Below are 16,126 nucleotides of genomic sequence, written 5' to 3'. Positions count from 1 at the left end.
CTCCTTCCCATCATCCTTAGTTTGGTTGCTCTGCCTAACTTCCTGGCTGGGTACTGACCAATCAGCGTTTTATTAGACCAATTCAAGTGACAAATCTTTACAGTGTACAAGAATATTATCCTACTGCATTTTCCTCTTTTTGTTTAATTAAAAGGGAAGGATTTAACCTTAATATAGTAGAGAAGTATGTGTGTATGTGTGTGTGTGTGTATACACACACACAAATAGAGTTATTAAGTAAGAATTACAGTAACAATATCTAATCCATTTGTATTTGGCAAAAATTAGAGAAAGTAGCTGGCATTAGTGGTGCACGGCTTTGATCCCAGCACTAGGGAAGCAGAGGCAGGAGGATCTCTGTGAGTTGGAGTCCAGCCTGGTCTACAGAGCGAGTTCCAGTACAGGCTCCAAAGCAATAAAGACAAACTCTGTCTTGAAAAAAAAAATAGAGAAAATACTTATTATCTGTCTTATCTTGATAGTTTAAGGTTTTGTTTGGTTTTGGTTTTTGGATACAGGGTTTCTCTGAGTAGCTTTGAAACCTGTTCTGGAATCATGCTGGCTTTGAACTCACAGAGAGATCTGCCTGCCTCTGCCTCCAAAGTTCTGGTATTAAAGGTGTGTGTCACCCACCACAGCCTGGCTGAATCTAAGGTTTGTATCTAATTTATTTTCTATTATAACTAAGGAAAATGATAATTATAACTATATAGACTTCAACTCCATCAAAGGCCCCAGAAGGGTGAAATATTACCTAATGACAAGGACATCTCTGTAATGTTCGGCGTCCATCTTTGGCCTATAGACCTAGCACATATGGCAGACTTTTCTGTCAACCAGGATAATCTGAAGGACTCTTCCACCCTGTCTTGGCAAAGCAGCAGTCACCTTTCTTGTGTCTTGCTGGTCTAGTTTGGACAGTAACTGTCAATTGAGATAAGCTCAGTTTCTTTGCCCAGTGGCTAACTTTTGCCACAAAGAACACAAACTCCATACAGCATTTCTTCAATGCCCATCATCTTCTTGGAGTGGATTTGTGCTGCCAGGAGCAGATGGTCTCACTGTCATGAAAAGCCTTAGGTTATTTAACATATTAAATGCCATATTCTGTAGGTCTTTGAAGTGTTTGAAGATCACCTATCTGAAATACATCTCTGTATGAACTTGAGAACATCTGACATGACTATAACTTTGACTATTATAGACAACTATTAATCTGTATTTTGTTTGTTTACTTCATTTCATGTGCATTGATGTGAAGGTGTCAGATCTCCTTGAACTGGAGTTACAGGCAGGTGTGAGCTGCCATATAGTTTCTGGGAATTGAACCCTGGTCCTCTGGAACAGCAGCCAGTGCTCTTAAATACTAAGCTATCTCTCCAGCCCCCTAATCTATATTTCTTTATTATACATTACAGTTTTTGAATAAGCTGCATAAACACAACTCCTTAAACAAGAGTAGAAATGTACATAAAGTGTAACAAAATCACCATTAAATTTGTAACAGTAAAGCAAAATCCACACCAATGTAAAATATGTAAGACTAGTAGTTGTTTTTTTTTTTTTTTTGGATTCAAGTAAATTGGAGAATCTACCCTTTTATCCTATTATTTCCATATAAGGATCTTAATGTATTGATTGATTTTTGAGAAGCAACACATTGCCCAGGCTGGCCTCATGCTCCCTATGTAACCAAGGCTGCCCTTGAATCCTTGATTTTCCTGCCTCTACCTCTCCACTGCTGGGATGATGGGTGTGCTCTACCAGGCCTCGTCCATGCTGGACAACTGCTCTGCTCACTGAGCCCAGCTCAGGCCCCCCATCTAGCACTTACTCTCCCATGTCCCTCTGCCTGGCACTCTGTTATTGCTCTTCCTCTGTCCTCTGTATGTAGTATCTTCTAGAGGGACTTTCACTCCCAAACACCCAGTCTCTGCACCCACAGATGGATGCATACTCCCTTTTTAAATTTTCTTTTTTTCTTTTTGAGACAGGGTTTCTCTGTGGGGCTTTGGAGCAGCTGTCCTGGAACTTGCTCTGTAGACCAGACTCACAGAGATCCACCTGCCTCTGCCCCCTGTGTGCTGGGACTAAGGGCGGGGCCACTACTGCCCATACTCCCTTTTGTATGTAGAATGCTTTGGGTGGAAGGAACTGGACCCCTTTCCCCCCACAGCCTGAAGCACAGGATGTCTGTCTGCCCTCTGTGTTTCCCCACCCACAGTGTCACCTCAGCAGGGGTGGGGTGGATGCTGTGACAGGAAGAGTGTGAGTGGGGGCTGGGTGACCCCGGCATTCAGGGCCAGTCTGGGGCCTGATGGTTCAGGATGGGGTCTTCTGGCTGGGTGTTCATCCTGCTGCAGCTCTGGGGTGAGTACCTGGGGGCTCCCACCCTGTGTATCCCTCCTGCTGCCTCGCCCACATAGGCTGTCTGATCACCATCAGAACTACCTTGAACTGGATGCTTGGGTCCTTACAGGGCCTTCAGAGGACCCAAACCACCACCCGAAACACCCCAGCCTCTAGGCCCCACACTCTTTTGTTTCCTTGAGACAGGCTCTTGCTTTTGGTGGTGTTGGGGGAGGGGATCCCACTATGTAGCATCGGTTGGGCTGGAATTGAAAGACCTGCCTGCCTCTGCCTCTGGAGAGCCGGGATTAAAGGTGTGTGTCACCATGCTCTACCCGCATTTTAAAAAAGTATATAACTGGGGTGTGTATATGTGCATGTGAGTGCAGGCCCCCCCTCAGGACAGAGGTGTGGGGTCTCCTGAAGTCCCAGTAACCACCAAGCCATCTCCAGTATTGTCTGTTCCCCTTCACCATGTGGGCTGTGGAGAATGGAACTCAGGTCCTTGGGCTTGGCAGCAAGTGCCTTCACCTGCTGACCCAACATGTTGGCCCCTATGTTGGGTGGCGCGCACTTGTGTGCACATGCATGTCTATGTGTGTGTATGTATTTATATGTGTATATGCTTGTCCATGTGTATGTGTGTGTATGTATGTGTGCCTGTTTGTGTGTATGTATTTGTGTGTCTGTGTTTGTGTGAATGTATGTGGTTGAATGTGATAGTGTGTATGTTTGTGTATGAGTGAGTGTGTGTGTGTGTGCATCTGTGTGTATGTTTGTGTGTGTATGTGTGTGAGTGTGTGTATGTGTACATGTGTGTACAGAGGCCTGATATTCACCCCCAGAAGCTTCCTCAGTCCATCTCCACCCATTTTCTGAGGTCCAGTCTCTTGGCCTGAGGTTTGCATGTGGGAGCCAACTGGCAGAGAGCTCATGGATCCTCTAGGTTCCTTGTCCCAGCCCAGGGTGACACCACAATGTTCTGTCTTCTTCAGGGTTCTAGGGACTCGAACTCAGGCCCCCATGGTGACACTTGTGTCTTTCCCAGGCCTGCAGGAAGCTATGAGCCTGAGTGTGCAGCAGTGGCCCCCATTGGTGAGGGTGACACAAGGCGAGGAGATACTGCTGTCCTGTGGGGTGAAGCAGACTCAGGCCTGGGAGAGGCTGCGTGTGGAGTGGGTCCGGGACAATGTGGTTTTTTGCCACCTGTTCATCTCCAATGGCAGCCTCAACCCTGGGGGCTGTGGGTCTCGGGAACAGCTGTCCTGGTGGCCGCCCACAAACCTCAGCCTGCGACTGGGTCACGTAAGCCTCAATGACAGCGGGGACTATGTGTGCCGGGCCACTCTGGAGATCCCCAAGTTGCAGGAGGCCGAGGGCAATGGGACCAAGGTCCTGGTAGAGGAAGGTATGAATGGAGATGAAGGGGTGTGAGGGTAGGGAAGGCTCTAGAATCCCCAGACTCCTAAATCTCAGGTCCTAGCTGAGTATAAAATTACTCACGGCACACTTGTGGCACTGGCACTTGGGAAGCTGAGGCAGAAGCCAGGCTCAAAGCTAGTTTTGGTTCCATTGTGAGTGAAAGAAAGAAAAGAAGCAGGCAGTTGAGGCAGGAGGGTCAAAAGTTCAAGGCCAGCCTGGGCTACATGAGATCCTATCTCAAAAAGCTGTGGGAGGGGCTGGGGAGGCAGCTCAGCTGTTAGAACACTGGCTGCTCTTAAAGAGTACTGGGGTTTGGTTCCCAATACCCACATGGCAGCTCACAGCCCTTGTCACTCTAGCCCCAGGGGACCCTATGGCTCCCTTCTGGTCACTGTTGGCACTTCATGCACGCATAATCAAACATAAAGAGTCATTTACACATTGGCAGACCTATCCTCCTGTAACTTGAGAGGCTAGCCTGGTCTACAGAGGGAAAGCCTATCTAAAAATCAGTATGTGACAGAAGAACCAGGTGTGGTGGCACACTCCTGTCGTCCTAGCTTTCTGGAGGATGAACTTCAGTGGGATGTGGCAGGGGCGCTTGCCTGTTATCCTTCTGCTCTCACAGGAAGCCGAGACAGGAGGGTTGCCGAGAGTTCAGCACTAGCCTGGGCCTCACTGTCTGAAACAAAACAAAGGCAAGCACACTGTGTTTAGTTTGGTTGCCCTGGGACAGGGCACTCACCCCTCCCGTTCTGTCATGGCAGGGTCTTGTGGGACCCCAGTGGCCTTGGCCTGACACTCACTCAGTGGTCTCTGCCAGTCTGTGTTGTGCGAGCCTCCGTTCTCCAGGATGGAGCACCCAGTGTGCCCTCCTCAGCTAGCAACAAACATGGCATGTTGTCATTGCAGGAGCTGTGCTCTGGCTGTGTGGCTCACTGAGGAGTAGCCAGGTAGCATACTGTGGGGGTGGGGAGCAGCTACACCCAGCTGGCTTCTCTACCCCCAACAGCCTCCAGGGACCCCTGCCCGCATCAGCACCTGCAAGAGGAGGGTTTGGGGATGACCCGTCTTCTCTAAGTCAGGAAATCCCCACCTTGAATTGCAGTTCCTAGCAATCATATAGGCCTGGACTGTAGCACTGTATGTTCCTTAAGTGGCTATGTGAGCCGGGCTTGAGCGCCAGCTTTCCATCACCAATCCTGCCACATACAGCCCTGGGCTTTCCACTGTTGGCAGAATGAACTGAGGGTGAGGGTATCTAGTGTGCTTTGGATTAAGATTTGGGGTTTGGGTGAGAGGTAGAGTGAGGGGCTGGGGGCAGAAGTCACTTGGAAGAGGGAGGGTCTCAAGAAGCATTTGGAGGGATCCCAAATGGAATCCCTAGTTCGAAGTTACACCCCACTGATAGCCCAAGAAGACCTTTATGCTTCCTCACCTGTTTTCAGAAGAGGATACTGAGGTTCTGTGTGGACACCTGCCCACATCACACAGGCAGGTTCAATATCCCGAGGCAGGGAGGAGAGTGGCTGCAGGTGTCTGGGCTCCACAGTGGTCACCCTCCTGAGACAGGAACCTCTTCCCTGTAGGTGGCCTCCAGCTGAAGGAGACCTCCCGCCCTTCAGGTGAGCCCTTCCCCTCCCCCCACCTGCCCCATCCCGTGTACCCCTCTCCGACACAGTTCCCTCTGTCTTCCCACCCAGGGCTCCTGTTGATGCTTCTGGTGGCTGGGTGTGTGGTGGCAGCCTTGGTGGTGCTGGGTGCTGTCTTGTGGGGTCTCAGCAGGTGTCGACGGGAGAGCACCTGCCCAGGTGAGTCTCACGGGCGTCTTGGTACATGGTGCTACCGCCCCCGTGTGGCAGAGATGGGAACTGTGTCTTCCTGCCAAGGGAGATGGGGGAGCGGGTAGGGGTGGGAGAGAAGGCAGTGAAGTAGGGAAGGCTGTTCCCTGGTCCGTGCCAAGACAGCTCTGGCCACTCTTAATTTTCTGTCACCTTTGATTTATGTCAAGTGCCCCCAGGAAATTCTTTCTATAGCAATGTCCTCTACCGGCCCCGGGAGACTCCACACAGGCCTCAGGCCCGGTCTAAGGAGGACACAGCCAGGGACCACAGAGTCCAAGCTATCTATTCCACCACCTTCCCCAAGCCTGCCCCACGCCATCAACTTCCGGTCTCCAAACACAGCCCCAGGCCCAGCCACCCCCATTGTGCATCTTCTAGAAGCAAGCCCTAGGAGGTAAGGGCAAGCCACAAGCTGAGATGGATCCTCGAAGTCAAAAGAGGCATTGGAGACCCAAAGTGGACCTGGACAAAAGCTATGTGAGGGCGGCACTGTTTCTGTAAAGGGAGAGGGCATCCAACAGCTACAGGCTGAGATCGATGACATGATCCAGGGACTGTCAATAAAGGCTCCTTTTAGTACTGTGCCTGGATCCAGGGACTCAACCATGTGACTTAACCCTGAAATATACCCCCATCCTCACTGAAAGATACTGGTGGGACTCCACCCCGATCACGCCCCCAGTCCCTCATGGGGGATTCTAGGCGGGGCTCCACCGTGACTATGCCCAAACTTATCACTGGGGGATTCTAAGTGGTCTCTACTGATTCTCATCCCAAGTTGTTTTTCCTTTTTACTTTGAGACAAATTCCCATTACGTTGCTGAGGCTGGCCTGCAACCTCAATCTCAACAGTAGCTGTAGTGACAAGCCTGCACCGCTAACCCCAGGTTTAATAAGGCTCTTTAAAGACGCAAAGCTAAAGCCTGTGGCTGTGTTGGTTGGGGTGCTACCAATGATGAAGAGTCATTCGTGGGTCCCAGGGTCCCTGGAGATGGCCTGCCATAACACACTTTACCCAGGAAGAGTCTATCCACTTTTTGATTTTTCCTGGCTGTCCTGGCTCTGTAGACCAGGCTGGCTTTGAATTTCACAGAGATCCTCCTGCCTCTGCCTCCTGAGTGCTGATTGACTGCCTTATATTTTTACAATAGGGGCTAGAGCAATGACTCAGAGGTTAAGAGTACAAACTGTCCTTTCCGAAGACAGATTCCCCTAAGCCACTTCTGGTGGCTCAGAACTGCAGGCACCTTGCAGGGCGTTGGAGAATCCCAGCACTTCCAGCAGAGGATGGAGGATCTCTGAGTTTGAGGCCAAGCTTGGTCTACAGAGCTAGTTCCAGGACAGGCTCCAAAGCAATACAGAGAAACCCTGTTTTGAAAAACCAAAAAAAACCAAAACAAAAAAATTGCAGACACCTGCACGACGTGCACTTACCCACATGCATTTCAATTATAATTACATAATTTCCTACCTTCCCTTACTTTTATTTGTCCAGTAAGCAGGGTGTCCACACTCAAGCCTGGACTACCCCTTCCTGCTCAATAGGCCACCATATGGCTTCTGGAGTGAAACAAGTAAGAGCCCAGGGTCAGAGCTACTGTACCATGGGTTCTATCCCTACCCAACTGTCACCTTGAAGTGACAAGGACTGCTTCTGTCTCCCCTCCCCCACTCCTGTGGATTTCCCAGGGGAAAGATGTCTGCTCTGCCTGGGAGGCCAGAGGCTCAGCTGTAGGCTGGGATGAGGCGGAGTTGTCTCCGCCTCTGGGGACATTTAGCTTCTAAGCCCAGCTGGGTCCCTGTGACAAAGGCTTTGTCATTCCCTGCTCGGTCCCCACAGGCACCTGTGCTAGCTATGGCTTTGGGAACACTCCAAGGTCTGAGTGGTCGCCTGGCCTCTCCCCACAGCCCCGAAAGAACAGCAGGGAATGACACGGTTTTAAAATTCGTTTTTATTATATTTATTTATTTATGGTGTGTGCCTTGTGTGCTAATCAGAGGACAGCTTACAATGTCTGCTCTCTGCTGCCGCCATGTGGGTTCCTGGGATTGAACCCCTCAGACCTGGCAACAAGCGCCCTCGTTCCCCTCTCCCCCTCGGCAAAGCCCGTTTACAGGTTTGGCCTGGCCACGGCGAGGGGGACCCTGAAACCTCCCAGAGGGCATAAGATTTGGCTTGGAGGGAGTCTGCGTCCCCCTGTCCCCTCCCTGGCTTGGCAGCTCAGGGGCTCTGGCTGCCAGCGACAGGGTAAAGCAGCGCCAGGTGCTCAGCGCCCTGCACAGGCAGCGGACGGGCACTGTAATGCAGGACCAGCTCGGGAACGCTGGGGAAGGGTCCGCTGTGCTGGCCCAGCACCACCTGGTTCTCCCGGGTCCGCACGAACTTCAGATGCATGGATCCCTGACTGCTCCTGTGGGTCAAGGCAGAGCGTCAGTCCCCCAGACCCATTTTCCTCTCCATCTCTCCACAGCCACCTTCTCACAGGTGCATGGTAGGCTTTGGGACTTCAGGGACACCTTTGACAGCCCCACTCAATACCTCTCTGCAGGACTGACAGGAGTGACTTCCTGATCTCCATGTTTCTGTAGGGTATCTTTCTCCTTGAAGCTCAGTTCTGGACCAGTTAGAGGGACCAGAGGGTAAAGGCTCTTGCAGCCAAGCTTGAATTGAGATCAATTCCCCAGAAGCCACAAAGTGGAAGGCAAGAACTGAACCCCAAAAGTTGTCCTCTGACCTCTACATCCACACATGCACAAAAGTAAAAGAAATATCACAGCACTTGAGAGTCAGAGGTTGGCAGATGGATACAAATTCCAGAGTAGCCTGTTATACATAGTGAGTTTGGGCCAGGCAAGGCTACATAGTGAGACCTCTTCCTTACAATAAATAACCAGGTTAAACATATTATTTATTTATTTAACCCTAATACTTTCGAGACAGAGGCAGGCAGGTATCTGTGAGTTGTTCCAGAGCAGTCTGAGCTCTGCAGTTAGACCTCTTCTCACCCTGGCCCTGATGGCTTCCAGTTCAGCCTAAATGTCACTTCTGTAGAAGGGGCTATCTCACAGACTTCCATCTTCCAAAATCCCATTTTGGAATTGAGTTTGAGTTCATTTGTGCCAGGACCCCAGCTCATAGAGGGGAGGCAGGGTTTTTGTTTTGTTTTGTATACAGTGTTCTGCCTTCATTGTATACCTGCACACCAGAAGAGGGCACCAGATCTCACTATAGATGGTTGTGAGTTACCATGTAGTTACTGGGAATTGAACTCAGGACCTCTGGAAGAGCACTCAGTGCTCTTAACCTCTGAGCCATCTCTCCAATCCCAGGTAGGTGTTCTAATAACGTTGAGTCAATGAAGAAACTGACTCTATTCCTGTGCCCCCTTTGAAAAATATTTTTTTACATTTGTTATTTGCTTATTTATATGTGTATTGGGAGTACACCTGTGGAAGTCAGGGACAACTTGTGGAGGTTGGTTCACTACTTCTACCATATAGGATCTTGGGATCAAACACAAGGTTTTGTTTGTTTGTTTGTCTCTGCTTCCCAAGTGCTGGGATTAAAGGCGTGCACTACCACCGCCCAGCCAAACTCAAAGTTCTTCAGGCTTGGTAGCAAGCACCTTTATCTACAGAGCCATCTCACCAGCCCAGATCTATATTTTATTTATTCGTTTTTCAAGACAGAGTTTCTCTGTGTAGCAGCTCTGGCTCTCCTGGAACTCACTCTGTAATACAAGCTGGTCTCAAAGTCACTGAGATTTGCCTGCCTCTGCCTCTGCAGTGCTGGGATCAAAGGCATGCACCACCACACCCAGCTGTATTTTATTTTTACTATGTGTGCGTGGTTAGAAGAGGGTGTCATATTCCCTGGAGCTGGAATTACAGAGACTTGTGAGCCACTTGAGGTAGGGGCTGAACCCAAGTCCTCCCAAAGAACAGCAAGCGCCCTTAACCACTGCTGCCACTTCAGCCCCTTCCCTGCTTTTCTTAAGACAGTCTTATATAGCCTAGAATATCCTCAAATAGGATGACTAGCTGGGGCTGAACTTGAACTCCTGATCCTCCTGCCCTCCTGGGATGACAGGCTATGTGGTAGTATACTGAACTCAACACTTTAGGCACCTTAAGGAACCAGAGCCTCAAACACAAGTGCTTGCTAGAACATTCTGAGAATCTGCCTTCACACCTAAGGCTGCATTTCAAGTTTTGGAAGGGGCCATTCAAAAGAACCTTGGACCCTGGTTCCCTGTGCCCCCTGAGGTTTGGATCTCTTGCTAGGCTTCCAAGCTCATCCATGTTGGACCCATTTAACCACTGGCCCAGGAGCCCCACCCAGCCACCTGAAAGCCTGCCCACTTTCCAGAAATCCCCACCCACTGGTCAGGGAGCCCCACCCACTGGCGGGGGGGGGGTATCCAGGCACTGGCCCTGAGGCTAGGTCTCACCTGAGGGACAGGATGCAGTCCTGAGCTCTGGTCTCACTGAGTCTCACTAGGTAGCTGCCTTCCTTGCAGAGGGACAAAAGGTTTTCGGCCTCCATGCGGCTCAAGGGGCCATGAAACCACCTGGGTATGGGGACAGATACCTCCAGCTGACTTCACACACCTGGGGGCCGAGGGAAGGGCCCCAAGGCACAACCAGACAATTCCCTTGGACATGGTGAATGTGGCCAGCTTGGGCTACATGAGACCCTCACTAAAGAAATGAATGAGTGAATGAATGAATGAATAAGACCCCAGCTCCTTTGCGGTTTCTGGGTCCCCAGGGCCACCCCTCCTCTAACATCTGCACTCACGGCTGCTTCTCCAGGGCCAGGGCTGCATCCACGCGCTCTGCAGGCTGCGGTCTCCGGGGCTCCTTGGTCGAGCCTGGGGTCCGTTCCCAGTCAGGGCCATCAAACTGTACTGGGAGAGGAAGGTGAGAGGCTAAGAGCGGGACAGGAGCCAGCCAGTGGGATCTCAGTTTGGGGTAGCCTATCAGAGCCCAGGAGATGGAGGTGGAGTCTAAGGTAGGACAGAATTGACACAGAAGCTGTGATTGGTCCTCAGAAGTGAAGGGGCGTGGCCACCCAGAAATCAGGCACCATGGAATAGGGCAACGTGTCTTGACTGACAGAATCAGAGCACAGGGAGTGTGGCCAATAGGGATGGGTTGGAAGTTTGTAATTGGTTTGTAAGCAGGGGCTATCCACACTTCAGGTCATGGCCTCATCCTTCCCGACCTGGGTTATTTGATATTCTTTAGGTTAATCCTAACTCTATTTAGCAAGAAACTGTCTGACTCCAAGTTTATCACGTGATATCTCCTAAAAACCCCTCGCTGCCACACAAGTGAGTGTCTTACAGTATTTAGTCTACAATCGCCCTATTGGGTTGGTTCTATAATGACCACAAGTCACAGCCACATCTCTTTCCAAGACTACACAGGACGGGGTAGGGAGAAAAAGGCATTTTCTCTGGAGGAGAATTGATGTTAGTGAGAGCTGAGGCAGTAGAGGGAGGAGGCCTCCAAGGGGCCTGACCTTGCACATACCTGCGAAGGCCCTGGAGATGTGATCTTTTTTCCACTCCCAAGGCTGGTCGTATTCATCCGCTGGCCTCTCATCCTCCAGAGGCAGCCTGCTCTGGCCGGAAGACGCCCCGTCTTCTGGCTCAACATTCTGCTCCTCTTCATAAGGAGTATCGTAAAGTTGGACGGCTCTGCTTGGCCGTTCTGGAGTAGAGGAGACACTGGTCACCCTCTTTCCCCCGTAGGACCCTGTCCTCATCCTCAGCCCTATGCACTCACCACTCGAGCTGCTCCGGGCATCATAGGGTTCCATGTACCCATCATCTGAGGCTGGTGGCTGAGGCTGGGCATCGAAAGGATCCGAGTACTCAGAGTCTTCTTCAGGCTGCTGGGAAAGGCTCAGGGTAGCTCTGGGTGCCCCTGTCATGTGACACTGCCTGCCCGTGCTGGGCCATTCCACATTTCTCAGAGCTAGACTGGTCAGGAAGTCCTGGGATCCCTCCTGCACCCACCTGCTCAGCTCTCTAAGTGGGTTTTGAGAATTCAAACCCAGTCCCCAGAGCCCTCTGATATAGTTCCAATAACAGCTCCTAAGCTCTTAGTAAGGAGATAAGCCAGTTTTATGGGTGAGGTAACAAAAACAGACCCTGGTCAGGGTCACACAGCTGGTGAGTATGAGGCAGGGTTTAATTCCAGTCTGTCTTGTCTCCCTGTGTCCTTTCCTTCTCTCATGTTCCCTCTTTCAGAGGTTTTAGAGGCAGGACGATTACGCATTTTAGGCCAGCTTGGGCTACACAGAGAGAACCTGTCTGAAAACCAAAACAAACCAACAGAATAGTGATTCTCAACTTCCTGGTGCAGTGGCAACCCTCCAATAGAGTTTCTCATGTTGTGGTGAATTATTTTCATTGCTACTTCATAACTGTAGTTTTGCTGCTGTTATAAATCACAGTAAATATCTGTGTTTTCTGATGGTATTAGGTGGCCCCTGTGAAAGGGTTGTTGAACACAAAAGGGGTGTGGCTAGCAGGCTGAGAAACAGTGCCATAGAACTAAGCAGGGCCAAAGTTCTGTGGGTAGAGTGTTTGCCCAGCATGCACCAGGTCCAGCCTCCATCATGCACAACATAAACCTCGAGTGTGACACACGCCTGCCATCCTGTGACACACATTAGGGAAGTAGAGGCAGGAGTCCGCTAGCTAAGTAGTGAGTTTGAGGCCAGCCTGGGCTACCTTGCACCGAGTCTCACATAAAACAAAAACAGCGCCCACCCTCTTTCTGAATGGAGAATGGCTCTAGGGGACCGCTGGCTAGCCCAGAAGCTTTTATACTCTATGGCGGCGGTGGGCTAAGGAACTGAGGTGGGGACGCACCTCCTCCCCAGGGCTGCTCAGCAGGGCCTTGGCTCTGGCCATATCCGCAGCCTCCACCTTGATCAGCCGGTGCCTGGGAGAGTCGTACTTAGAGTCTCCTGGCCCGGTGGGCTCTGGCTCGGGGCGGCCATTGGCGTCCTCGTAGGGATCCTCGAAGTCCAGGTCCTTCTGCTCGCGGTAAGCCCGTAGGATGTCGCTCTCGGTGTAGTCGGGGGTGGGCGGCTGCGGTGGGGGCCTCCGGCCACCGAAGCTCAGATAGTCACGGAGCCACTTGGCCATCGGTGTCCCCGAAATAGGCTGGTGTTAGACCAGGGCTTCCATGCGCGCTTGGCAGCTCGTCCTGGGAGGGGGGGGGGAAGAAGGAGTGGGGAGAAAACAGGGATAGGAAGAAGCGAAAGGAGAGAGGAGGGGGAAGAGGAGGAGGAGGTGGGGTCAGGAGTCCTAGGCTGGAACAGCAGGTGGTGACCCCAGTGTTATAGGAACCATGCACTTCGGTGGTCTGAGTTGCAGGAGACATAGTATGGTGTCAGTGCAGCTGTCCCCTGGAGCTCCATGCACAAGGTTGCCAGAGGCTGGGCCACCCAGAGGGTCGTACTCCCTGTGGGCTGCTGTCCGTTCCCAAGAGTCTGACCGGTCTGATTCCTTAAATCCCCATCCATTCCCTTAACTCCCTTACCCCTTACCTGCCTCCCATCTCTTAACCCCTTATCCCTTAATCCCCCATCTCTTAACCTCCCAGATTCCTTAACCTCCCATCCCTTACTCCCTTATTTTAATCCCCATCTCTTAATCCCCTATATACCTTACTCACCAATCTCTTAACCTCCCAGATCCCTTAACCCCCATCCATATCATTTAACCACCCGATCCCTTAAACCCCGCCTCCGTACTCCTTCACCTCCCGATCCCTTACCCCCCATCTCTTAACCTCGCCTTCCCTTAACACCCAGTTCCCTTAACCTCCTCCTCCCCGCCAGTAACCCTCACCCGCAGATCTCTTAACCTCCAGATCCCTTACCACTCCCGTCTCTTAACCTCTGAATCCCTTACCCACCCCATCTCTTAACCTCCCCAATCCCTTAACCCCCGGGTCCTTTATCCTCCACACCCCCACAACCTCTTAACCTTCCCAATCCCTGAACCGCCTACTGCCGCCGCACAAAGGGACATAAACCCCTGGGTCCCGGCCTGGGCTCTCGGGGTTGTGGGAGGGGCGAGGACACCGGTGTGCCACCGGGTCCCGCCTCCGCCCCACGGACAGACCTGCACACCTCAGACCTTCAGCCACTTCGGGTCGGGGACGGCGGGACCCGGACCTAGGAGGACTCCAGAGGAAGAGGCCACCAGCGTGGGGACAGAGTCGCCCTTGGGACCGGGGCCGGGAGGGGATTGGGCGAGAGACCCGAGCATCGCGCAGGGTCGCGGCTGGCGGTGGCGCGGGGCGGGAGGCGCCGTCCGTCACCGCCGCGTCCGTCGCTTTGTGGCGGTCGAGGGGGAGGGGCAGGAGGCGGCCGCAGCTGCGGGTCCGCGAGGGGAGGGAGGGGAGCGGGCTGGGACCCCAAGGGCTGGAGAGCGGGCTGGGAAGTGGAACCCTAAGGAGGGGAAATGCAGGGCAGGAGTCAGCCAGAGTCGCCTGAGCCATGGCCACGGGTTTGTGTGCCTTAGTCTCCCCAGATAGTAAACAGTGCCAGAAGCATTGACAGAATTACTGGTGAGAGCTGGCCTCCAACTCATTTGGAGCAAAGGAGGACCTGAGTCCCTGTCCTCCTGCCTCAGCCTCCCAGTGCTAGGGATGACACTCAGGGCTTCCGGTATGCTAGGAAAGTGCCCTGCCCACTGCGATGTTCTAATTGGGGAAACTGAGGCACAAAGAGGTTATGAGTGTGGGGTGTTACTCAGGCCACTCATCTGTCAGCTTGTGCCCAGACATCTCGAGGGTGGTACTGGTTGCTCACAGAATGAGCGTTCATCCTCTCTTCTTCTGTGAGCCCTGCTTTCCACCTGAGGGAAACTGAGACTTATGAATGAACACAGCATCCCGAGTCGTCTGTGTCCCCTAACTACCCGCAGCTCCTATCTCGGCCCAACAGAGTCCCCACAGCGTGCAGATAATCGTCCAGTGTGTGTTGGGCAGGCGAGCGCATCACACGGGAGCCTCGTCCACAGCATGGATGCCGGATAATTGTGCGTGGCAGGAATGGCAATCAGGGGCCCCGAGGCGGAACCAAACGGCGCTTGACTTTCCCTCACTTTGGAGCCTCTGGAGGGGACCCTCGGTGGTGTGTGTGCATGGGGGGTGGGCAGAGTAAAGAGCTGGGACTTGACTTTCTGATGAGGGACAGGGGTCACGGTAGCCGCCCTGGTACATCCCGATGGATGACTTGGAGCATGGGCATTAGCAGGCCCCAAGTGAGTCCCACTGATACTGATTGTAAGTCAAACGCCCCACTGCTGCCCCTTTTAGAAGGGTTGGGGGTGATGGGGCAGCTAAGAGGGGAGCATTGGTTCATCACGGTGTGGGGGGGTGAGGACTTAGGTACCACATCCAGCACCTTAAACCCAAACAAAAACAGAAAGGAAAAAAACAGCATGAGTGGATTGTATAGTGTATCAGAAAAGCCATGTAACCTGCTGCACTCTAGTTCCAGAACATTCTACCCCCATATCCCTGCCAGTCTCCATGAATCACCCTCTCTTCATCAGCTTCCTCTGGAGTCTTGGAGTCTCACAGTGGACTTCCAGTCCGGCTTTCACTGGCTGCACATCCCGGTAGGCTGGTGACATGAGATGGCACTGTGTGAGGTTTCACCATGCGGCACACAGCAGTGCTCAGTACACACAGACTACCCCTGACTGTACCACAAATCTGGGAAGAAGTGTACCCATGCACTGGGACTGGAGGGGAGGTACATTGCTCCAGTCTGTGAGTCTGGTGGCCAATGCCTTTAGTCTACAGAGTGAGAACTACTCAAAAACCAAGACCCAAGAAGTCTAGATGCAGGGCTTGCCCTGAGAAACCTCCCATCTGGAGGTTTGTAGAAGGGATCCCAGTCTACTGCACCCAGTAGGGGGAGGCATGACTCTGCCTTCCATGGTCCCCAGTCAGATGAAGTACAGCTACTTCGCTGGGCCACAGGCTGAAGGAGGAGGCATGACCCCATCTCCAGATGGAAGTACACATTTCCTTCCAGGCCGTAGCCTGAGGGGAGATGTAAGTCACTGACTTTCAAGGTCCCCGGTTAAAGGCTCCACAGACCATCCCCCAAGCAGCTCATGTGTCAAGGCACAGGAACCAGGTTTGTGACCAGCAGGCTGGCAGAGGGCTGTAGGCAGGCAGGCTGGTCCAGCTATTGAGTGCCCAGGACAGGTGGTAGGGTCAGCTCTATCTTGGTAGCTCCTGTTGCCAGGGGACTCCAGGGAGCTGATGGAGATGGCAGATTAGACCTGACAGTTCCGAAGACATGACAGCTGCAGAGCAGGGGGAGGCTGGGTGGGAGTGGGGTGGAGAGGGCTCCAACAAGACCCCAGGTTGCCACTGACAGACCCTGCTCTTGCCTGGGAGGGGGTGGGCAAGGGGTGTACGAAGGAAGAATTTCAAGGAAAAGCAGGCTCCAACACAAACAC

The 16,126-nt window shown here is 52.3% G+C and overlaps 2 protein-coding genes across 2 annotated transcripts; one reads left to right on the top strand and one right to left on the bottom strand.

Moving 5' to 3' along the window:
- The first annotated feature begins 2,154 nt into the window (after positions 1-2,154).
- Positions 2,155-6,205, top strand: Tmigd2 (transmembrane and immunoglobulin domain containing 2). Its single transcript, XM_051177238.1, has 5 exons — positions 2,155-2,370; positions 3,398-3,757; positions 5,361-5,396; positions 5,475-5,676; positions 5,760-6,205. The coding sequence occupies exons 1-5, from the start codon at positions 2,328-2,330 to the stop codon at positions 6,004-6,006; spliced, it is 888 nt and encodes a 295-aa protein (XP_051033195.1). The 5' UTR covers positions 2,155-2,327; the 3' UTR covers positions 6,007-6,205.
- Positions 6,206-7,809: 1,604 nt separating this feature from the next.
- On the bottom strand, positions 7,810-12,845 carry Shd (Src homology 2 domain containing transforming protein D). The gene is made up of 6 exons (XM_051177561.1): positions 12,503-12,845; positions 11,409-11,514; positions 11,154-11,333; positions 10,417-10,525; positions 10,067-10,186; positions 7,810-8,026 (listed from the first exon to the last, which is right to left on the bottom strand). The coding sequence occupies exons 1-6, from the start codon at positions 12,779-12,781 to the stop codon at positions 7,837-7,839; spliced, it is 984 nt and encodes a 327-aa protein (XP_051033518.1). The 5' UTR covers positions 12,782-12,845; the 3' UTR covers positions 7,810-7,836.
- Positions 12,846-16,126: the final 3,281 nt, after the last annotated feature.

Source organism: Phodopus roborovskii, unplaced genomic scaffold (genome assembly GCF_943737965.1).
Source record: "Phodopus roborovskii unplaced genomic scaffold, PHOROB, whole genome shotgun sequence".
Taxonomy (NCBI): domain Eukaryota; kingdom Metazoa; phylum Chordata; class Mammalia; order Rodentia; family Cricetidae; genus Phodopus; species Phodopus roborovskii.
This window is presented reverse-complemented; position numbering and strand designations above follow the sequence as displayed.